General features: G+C 28.8%; 1 protein-coding gene across 1 annotated transcript; it reads right to left on the bottom strand.

Moving 5' to 3' along the window:
* Nucleotides 1-358: 358 nt before the first annotated feature.
* Nucleotides 359-1,643, bottom strand: LOC105142075 (flavonol sulfotransferase-like). The gene has a single exon (XM_011049527.1). It carries the CDS (start codon nucleotides 1,641-1,643, stop codon nucleotides 633-635), a length of 1,011 nt encoding a protein of 336 aa, XP_011047829.1. The 3' UTR covers nucleotides 359-632.
* Between the last annotated feature and the right edge of the window lie 8,825 nt (nucleotides 1,644-10,468).

The following is a 10,468-nucleotide window of genomic DNA, read 5'->3' on the forward strand; positions in this document are numbered from 1 at the left end:
TATAAGTTTTTATTCTTAAAATAAAGAATGTGTTTTCTCTCTGAGTATTTTAAAACCATTAGCCGTGATTTCTCCCGCCAGCAGTTCCACCTACGTTCATTTAATCTGCAATTCAACAATCTTAGTGGATGGTTGTCTCGGTTCTTTTAAAACATGTATAGCTGTGAAGAAAACACTCTATTACTATATATTAGAGTAAATTTATTTTTTTATCAAACTGATTAATGAAAGTCAGTTGTGTTAAATTAAAAAAAAAAACCATTTTGAATTCTTACAAACATGCAAGGAAATCAATGAAAGTCTGAGCCTAGTAGGGGAAGACAATTATTCTGCTGATACTGCGTAAAAATTGCTTTCAGATTCTTTACTTGCACAGATGAAGGTTGTTAAAATCGCGAATTAAGTCCGCAGTAATCGCGAGTAGGGGAAAACAATCATTCCACAGATTCACATAAGAATATTGCTTATAGACATGGATGATTCACAAGATGTGAATACTTGCTAGGAAATAGAAGAAATGAACAGAGAGGGTATTTATTGGGATACATAATTGCTGTTTCACGAGATGTTGAAAGCAGCTTTTGATGAACTCACTTCGGCAATAATCGTAAGCAAATGGAACCCAGGCACAGTCACCTGGGCAGCTTCAAGCCTGAACCCTTGAGCTTCTGCTCCATTATGTCATCTAGACGTGCTCCCATTTCAGGTGTCAAGTGATTTTCCCAGTCGCCTATCTCACCTTTCCTGAAGTATATACTATTTGGAATAGGAATTGATATGTCTTGAAGGCACTTCAAATTTTTATTCACCTCCAAGTTGCTCAACTTCTCAAAACTACACATGCTTATTATCTTTTGCACCTCGCCTTCCTCCTCTTCCTCTAAGGTGAAAGAACAACCCATGAACTCAGCTAATTTCTTAACATGAGCAGCGGTGTCTTTCTTCATTTCCTCGTACGTCAAGAACAGTATCTTCTCAGGGAACTCCAAGCTTGCTCTCCAATACCCTAAAACATGGTCCCAGTATGGTCCGTGATTTGCAATTCCATTGCAGAACAGCTCAAAAGCCTCTTCCAGAGGAAGATGCTCAACATTTTTCGACCTTTGCAAGTTGGCATGAAAGTACCACAAAGAAACAAAAGCATCCTTTGCGTCCCTGCAAATGTAAATAATCTTGCAACAAGAAGAAATGATAGATTTAGGTAAACTACTGTAAGGAACATGAGTGGATAGCAGAGGAATTGCCAAGTCCCGATTACTCGGGTTTTGAGCAAGGTTATATTTCAAAAAAGGAACACAGTCATGCGGCATCTTGGTAAGTAAAGAACTAGTTGTTGAACCACTTAAACGGAATCGTGTAAGAATAGCAAAAGTGAGGGCCTTAAGCCAAGTTGTGCCAGTTTTTGGAAAACTGGCGACAAATATATCGGTGGATTGAGGAGTGAAGTGCTCTTGAACAGACATGAGTCCTTCCAAGAAGAAGGCAGAGTACCAAAAGCCTTGGTACAGGTAATAATCGTCCCCCCTCAAGCCTTTAACTTTTGGAAGGGTGGACATCACTTCATTGTAATTTTCTGCGTCATTTTTCCTCTCAGCACTTCCACCAAAACCCAAGACTTGGAAGGAAGGCAAAGAGGATTCCATGAAAGAAAAAATAATGTAGAATGAAAGGCCATGGCAACTATTTGTAGCGAGTTGAGAACTGGTTTAATCATAGTTTTAAAACCCGACCCGGCCTGGCGGGTTGATCCGGGACCCGAAAATTCAGACGACTCGGCAAAACCCGGTCAAAAACCCGGTTGCAACCTGTTGACTTTTGTTTTTTTACTAAAACGACGTCGTTTTGAATTTTTTTTAAAAATAGAAATTAACTCAGGTGACCCGGTCAAAACCCCGAACCCAGGCCTTAGACCGGACCGGATTTAAAAACTATGGGTTTAATGTTCGGCACCTTCAACTATGAACAATACTTGAAAGGAGCATATATATTATAATAATTATTATAGTAGTAGTATTTTATTGTAAATTGCATATTATAGTACTTTAATTTTATTTTATTTTTTCTGTGTTGTCTTTCACACACATGTTAGTTGTTGTTTTTTTTAATACTGTAGGTTTTTTTCCCCTTTTGTCTTTTTTTTAAAATAAATTTTTTTGTTGAATTTAATTTTTTAATATTAAATTTTTTAAATTTGAATTTTTTTAATTAATTTTGTTATTTACATTAGTTTGTTAATGTTATTTTTTTTCTATTTAATTATCAGATTTTTATGATACATATCTCAGGTTTCACAAGTTAATCTGGTTTCACAAGTTAACCCAGTTAATTATGGGTTGATTCGTCAATTTTTTTTGTTTTTTTAATAAAAAAATTTATTTAATTTATTTTGCTGATATTAAATTTTCTTCTATTTAATTATCAGATTTTCATTACAGAAATCTTAGATTTGATGGGTTAACCCAGTTAATTTAGATTTGTTTTCTTCATTAGTTTTTTTTCTTCCTATAGGTTTTTTTCTTTTTAATTATTTTTTTTATTTAATTTAGTTCATTAATATTAAATTTTTTGGTTTTTTTCTTTGTTTTTTTACATAATTTTTTTAATTTAATTTCTTAATATTAAATTTTTTTATTTAATTATTAAACTTTTATGACATAGATCTCAAGGTTGACAGATTAACTTGGTTTGACGAGTTAGTTTAATTGATTCAGATTTTTTTTTCTTTAGTTTTTTTCTCCTTGCTTTTTTATTTTTAATTAATCTTTTTTTTTAATTTAGTTTATTGATATTAAATCTTTTTTCTATTTAGTTATCACACTTTCATCACACAAATCCTAGATTTGACAAGTTAACCTGATCTGGCGGGTTAACCGGGTTGATTCATATTTTTTTTCTCATTGGCTTTTTTCTTTTAATTTTTTCTTTTAATATTATATGCAGTCCACAGTAAAAAAGCTAAGATCTTTAACTTTTTTTGTTTTTTTTTCTCTTTTTATATCTTTCACTATGGACTACACAGTGCAGTCCATGGTTAAAAGACTGATGTCTTTTTTTAATTAATTTTTTATCTAGTGTGTTGATATGAAATTTTTTTTATTTAGTTATCAAACTTTCATAACACGAATCTCAAGTTTAACTAATTAACCCAGTTCATTTAGATTTTTTTTAGGTTTTTTTCTTTTATTTTTTCTTTTTAATTAATATTTTTTTATTTTATTTAGTTTATTAATATTAAATTTTTTCTATTTAGTTATCAGTTGATGTCTTTAGTTTTTCTTTTTTTTTGTCGTTTTTATGCTTTTGATTGTGGACTGTACAATACAGTCTATAGTGAAGAGGCTTATGCCTTTTGTCTATTTTTATTTTTTAATTAATTTTTTTATTTAATTTAGTTTGTTAATGTTAAATTATATTTAATTATTAAATTTTTATGACACGAGTTCTAGATTTGATTGTTTAACCTGGTTTGCCGGATCAGACCCGTTAATTATGGGTTGACCCGTCAATTTGTTTTTTTTTTTTCTCTCTTTAGTTATCAGATTTTCATGACATGAATCCAAATTTAAATGAGTTAACCTGGTTTGAAGAGTTAATCTAATTAATTCAGATTTTTTTAATTAATCTATTTAATTATCACACTTTTATAACACGACATTGCAGTTAAACCCATATCCAATGTTATTGGGTATAGTATTGTAATTAAACTCACTTAAACTTGGATAATACAAGTTTAATATTATTATTAAAATTATAAATATTACATTTACATCGGGTGTTATAGTTAAATTCAATGTTTTTAAATATAATTTTATAAAAAAATTAATAATTTTAAATAATTTTTTTATATAATATTAAATCATGCAAGTTTTTTTTTATATTTTTTTATGTAAAATAAATTTACCCACTACTTGCGCGGGTGCACGGGTAATATAACTAGTTGCCTTTCGAGAACGTGTTGTCTCAAATTACTGATATGTGTGGACTGTGGTCGTCATCCAAGATTTGCTGACCTTGTAACGCTGCCTCGAATTCTAATAATTGAATTAAATAAAAATTTACAGTATTTTAATATTATTGATCACATGTCCGCTGATGCAATTGGGTTTTATTTCCCATTATTTTGATAGCAAATCTTTAGCGTGATTGTGTGATTTCTTGATAGATGTGTGGTTTCTTTTAGAAGCTTCGAATGGCGTGGAAACCGAGGACGCAATCCAATAATTTAAGAATAGTTTAGAGTATATTATTAATTGTTTTTTACAGCTTTTTAATATTAAATGAATAATTTTTATTGTTTAAATTTATTTTTGATATTTTATTTTAAAATAGTTTTAAAATACTAAAAAAATTATTTTTATAATTTTTTATATAAAACATGTTGAGCTAAATCCCAATCAATTTAGGAGATAGTATTTTTAGATTAGTAAAAAATATTTTTAAGATTAATATAAATATTTAGATAATTTGTATATTTTAATTAAGTTTATAGATTCTAAAATTAATAACCATATAAATTTTTAATAATTTTAATAGTTATAATACTCCAACCAATTACTCTTACCAAAACAAATCTAAAATCTATATAAATTTCAAAATTAACTAGTAATAAATATTTGTTTCTTAAATATTTGGTCATGGCAGCTATTTGCAGCAAGTTGAGAGCAGATCAATTATTGGCACTATTAACTATTTCCTTGCGAGAACGTGACGTGTCAGATTACAAATATTTTATCGCCATCATCATGCCCTACTTTTCTGACATTTTCTTTCACATTGTTACGCTGCCTCAAATTCTAATAATTGAATTAAGTCAAAATTATACAAAAGAAGATCAGTCTTTAGCAGTTTATTTTTTTTTACTGTTTTTCAAGGTATAGATCATTATAAATGAGAACAATATAATAAATAGTTGAGGATGAAATTATTATTTTATAAGATGTATTTTATATTAAAAAATAATTAACGAAAAAATAATTCATTCAGGTTTTATAGAGTGCAATATAAATACTAATTTATCCTTCATGGTACAAGATCTTAATTTTTGGATTGAAAGCTTCTTTTATCTTTTTTTTTTAAATAAACATGGTTATCAAATCCTAAAACTAGGAAATAAAATGGTTATCAAATATCTAATACTGAAGTAAGATATATTTATCAAACCTTAAGTGCTTGAGTCTTATTATTATTATTATTATTATTATTATTTAATTTAAATAATAATATTATTATTAAAGAAAAATTATAGATTTAATTTAAAGGGTAAAATTAAAAATTATAAGAACTTAAATTAGACATGTTTAATATTATTATTAATATTATTACTAATATAATTACTAATAAATTTGAAAAAACATTTTTTTACAACCAGAAAAGGAATATAAATTTGATTTATTACAGTATTAATCAATTCTGAAGGAATGATTGTTGTTAAAATCTTATATTTTTACAACATATAGAAAATACAATGTAAATTTTAATTGTAAAATTATAAAATTAAAAATAAATTGTTAGAATTAATTATATAAATAATTTCAGCCAGTAACACAGCCTGAAACCAGTGAAGTAAATAGGTCGAGAAATACTAGATGCTGACATGTCAAGTGGGGTGGAAATTAAGACAAGTTGACATTTATTATTCCCCAAAACAAAAAATTTTATTCCTAATGTTCAATGATGTATTGACGGGAGACTCCATTGCATAGTTTTAAAATCTGGTCCGGCCCGGCGGGTTGATCCAGGATCTGGCTGACCCGGGGCTGGAACCAGGCCGGGTTGATGAAAAAATAAGGTAAGCCATGACCCGGCGTAACCCGACCGACCCGGCGGGCTGACCCGGAAACCCGGACGACCCGGCAAAACCTGGTAAAAAACCGAGTGATAACCCGTTAACTTTTATTTTATTTTTTTATTAAAACGACGTTATTTTGAATTCGACCCGGCGGGCTGACCCGGAAACCGATCCGTTCGACCCGATCAAAATCCGATGACCCGGTCAAAACCCGGAACCCGGGCCTTGGACCGGGTCAGTCACCAGGCCGGGTTTAAAAACTATGCTCCATTGACACCACATATGGCAAGATCCAAGGTGGGGCGCACCAATCTCTTTCCTCTATCAATCTGAGTGTCTTTTTAACTTTAATGCTTTATTTCATTTTCGGGTTAGCGCACTCAAGACAATTGCCAACGTGATGAAGAACGATGGTGATAGGATTAAGAAGGCAAGAGCAATACCCTGTGCATGCCGAACAAAAAAAAAAAAACAATCATGTGAGTCGACAAATTATTTATATGGGTTAAAATTATCTAGTTGATTTACGGTGGATAGTGCCTTGGTGCCTTGGCTCTCGGGTCTAGAAAAGCAACCACATTCTAGATGCTCGGGTTAGGCATAATTATAAGATCCCGGCACCTTGGGTGTAGAATGGCACGAGTCTAACACGGGGCACCAGATCTAAGTTACCTGTACCTGGTTGTGGTCACTTGGGTCTAGAAAAGGATACTATAGTCAAGAAACATGAGTTTTATTATTATTATTATTATTTAAAAAATATTATTATTATTGTTATTATTAAAAAAACTATAAATTTAATTTGAATAATAAAATTAAAAATTATAAGAACTTGAATAAACATGTGTAATATTATTATTAATACTATAAATATTATTATTTTTATTATTAATAATATTATTATAACGGGACTCTAGATGTTTGTGTCTGATATGGTATTCACAAATTTAATTTTTAAATGCTACTATAATAACGATTTATATTGTTTGTGAATTAATCTTGGAAGATGTTGTTTGTTCACTATTTCCATTGATATTCTTTATGAATGTCGGCAATATAGTGCGGACAATCTAACTAGCTTACACTATTTTAAAATTCTTGATTATATGATATAATTAGATTTTATTTAATATTTATATTATATTTATTATTGTAATAAGGATTGCTTTTTAAAATATTTTATATTTAAAAATATATTAAAATAATATTTTTTTAATTAAAAAAGATTCAATTTTTTTGCGGTAACACTTCTAACAAAACCATTTGGCTTCCCTCCCTGTTGGCCTGCTTTCCATCTTGTTTTACAGGTTTTTAGCACAAGGAAACACAGGAAAAAGATACAAAGAGGCGGAGTGCAAGTTTGGCTGGCATGAAGCGACCCCCTTAATCTACATAATTCACGTTCTAAGTTACTTTATTCTAATTTAATTTCATCATTCGAACTTTGTAGATATCATTTCATCCAGCGGGTTAATTTTTTTTTAATCAAGTTAAATACAAAGTATGATGGTTGATACATGTAGTGATGAGTATCATTTGCTGCTCAAAGAACCTAAACTATCGAGTCACGAACCCACATTTTTTTTTTTATATAAAAGCATTTTGTTCTTCTCACTTTTAGCCAAAATGAGACATTTTACTCACCATTTTATCCAAACGCAACAAAACTATGACTAGTTTAACCAAACCCCATGAAAAAACATTATTTTGAAAACAAAATTGATTCGATAACATGTAAATTGATTTAATAACCCGTGAGTTAATAATGTAATGAGATAACCATATTTGTTCTTCTGGGTAGGTTCTTGAATACCGAGTTCTTGCATCGGTTACAACAACAATACTTATATAATATAATATAAAAGGCTATCCTTCACTCTCAAATCCCATCTCAACATTTTAATTTCTTTTAAATGATATTATTCTATTACAACTTTTAATTTACTGGATTAATTTAAAAAAAAAAGAATAAAAAATAGAAGTTAGGTACAGCCAAACAGATATCCATGATAAACAGAGAATCCAAGGCTATGGAAGTTTCCCTCCCCCACATGCTTCCTTTTTTCCCTTGGTTTCCCTTTCCTCTATTGTCCCTCTCGGTCCCATTTGGCTTTTCATGATCCGGCTCTCTGCTCAATAATGGCGTCCTTTTTAAGTCTTATTTTTTTTTTATTAATATGAATATTGAGCAGCTTGTTAGTATTTTAATTAATTTTATGAATTTTAAAATTAATAAATATATAAATTTTAAGTGATTTTGAGATTTATAAAATTTAAATTAGTAATTTTTAAAAATAAATTTAAAATTTAATTAGTTAAGTTATATTGACTTTATTTTTTTAGTTGCTCCTTTTGATTTGCTTGCAGTTGATACAGTACGTTTCATGTCTAGAGGATGGAACCTGGAACCACTGTCAAAGATGAGAACCAGTGTCAAAAGCTTTACAGTACTGTTTTAGACAGCCCTCCAGCGTCATGTGCTAGCACGTAAGAATTCAATGGTGTCAATTAACTAATTAGATTTTAGGTTTGTTTTTTAGATATTATTAATTTAATTATTATAAATCTTAAAGCTACTAAGAATTTATTTTATCATTAACTTCAACACAGTTAAAGATTAATAAAGAAGCTCAAACACCCACAATTATTTAAAAAAAATAAAGAAGCTCAAACACCCACAATTATTTTTTTTTTAATTTAAAATTTAATTAGTTAAGTTATATTGACTTTATTTTTTTAGTTGCTCCTTTTGATTTGCTTGCAGTTGATACAGTACGTTTCATGTCTAGAGGATGGAACCTGGAACCACTGTCAAAGATGAGAACCAGTGTCAAAAGCTTTACAGTACTGTTTTAGACAGCCCTCCAGCGTCATGTGCTAGCACGTAAGAATTCAATGGTGTCAATTAACTAATTAGATTTTAGGTTTGTTTTTTAGATATTATTAATTTAATTATTATAAATCTTAAAGCTACTAAGAATTTATTTTATCATTAACTTCAACACAGTTAAAGATTAATAAAGAAGCTCAAACACCCACAATTATTTTTTTTTTAAAAGTGTCAACTGTATTGGTCACTGAACATTACAACATAGGCTTCCCAGTCAGTTTTTGGCTAAAGGAGCATGGCACCTCAAGTCCACCAGGACCATGCGGCCTTGGTAGGTGACTAGCATGCTTGGTTTCTGGCTAAGCAATAGCATGAATTAATCTACGAAATTTGGTATATGGAGTTTAACCAAAAATGAAAATAATTAATTCTTTACTATTTTATCAATTTTTTCATACAATATAAATAATTGAAATTAAAATTAATAAAAAAATTAATTATATGTTGCGCGGCCTTCAAAGGTTTTTTTGTGTTTACATGATATCCATCTGAAAATCTAAAATCACCAGTTGTTTTTTACCTTGATTTGTTCAGGTTCAGCCATGCGAAGGTCACTATCCATAAACCAAGGGAAACCAGGTTTATTATTATTAGATTTGAAAAGAAATATATATTATTGCTATTAAAAATAATTATGGAATTGATTTGAAGGATAAAATTAAAAATTATAAGAATTTGGATAAGGTATGTTTAATATTATTATTAATATTTTTATTTTCATTTTTATTAATATAATTCTTAATAATTTGACAAAAACATGTATTACCATTAAAACAATTATAGATTTGATTTAAAAAATAAAATTAAAAATTATTATTATTATTATAACAAAATTCATAACACTTACATCTGACATGATTATCGGATCGAAGATTATTTACGTCAAGCATGGTGCTCACATGTAAATCCCGGGAAAAAAAATTAAATAAATAAAGGTTGCTTAAATTACAAACTAACTACATGAGAAATAAAAGTGAAAAAGTTCATGAATATAATTAAATAAAAAAAATTCAAAAATTTCTAAATATAAATTTTTGAATGAAATAATTTGAGATATTATAATAAATACGGTAATGTTAAGTGTTATGTTTAATTGAAGAGAATAATACACTTAAAGAAAATAGAGTCCAAATGCAAATAAGAGAAATTATAAAGTATAAATACTCTTCTCCTCACCAAAAATCTCCAGGAACTATAAGGAAAGAAAATAGAGAGTTTTATATCCTTTCTTGCAAAATCAAAAGAGAAACATTAAAATTTCAAGAGCCCATCTAAGATTAAAAGTTTATAAATGGAATAAACACTTGTGAGCAAGGGATTAGCAAGAAAAAATAGAACAAGAAGAGAAGAAGGAGGGTCGGTAGTTATTAGAAAAAAAAAAGATGGAGTTGAAAATCTCTAATTGGTTGAAGATTAAAATCTTAATTCGTACCAGATAAGGTGTTCCAAAAACATAATTTTAAAATTCATTTTAAATTCAGGTTATGTTTGTTTTTCGGAATTTACTTTCTGGAAAATTATTTTCCAAACTTTTTTGCGTTTGTTTGTTATTAGAAAAGTTGGTTAACAAAAAACACTTTTAAGTCAAAGAAAAATTTGGTTTGGCTTCTAGGAAAGTGTTTTCCTGGAAAATTTGGACGAAAAACACTTTTCGAAAGTTGTGAAAAATTTAGAAATACCATATTGTTTGCCGATTATATCAAATTTAATCCTCAAACTTTTGATTGCAATATATATATATTATTTTGAATATTTATTTTTTAATTTTATTTTTTAAAATTTAATTTTTA

The sequence above is a fragment of the Populus euphratica genome, unplaced genomic scaffold (genome assembly GCF_000495115.2).
Source record: "Populus euphratica unplaced genomic scaffold, PopEup_1.0 scaffold222.1, whole genome shotgun sequence".
Taxonomy (NCBI): domain Eukaryota; kingdom Viridiplantae; phylum Streptophyta; class Magnoliopsida; order Malpighiales; family Salicaceae; genus Populus; species Populus euphratica.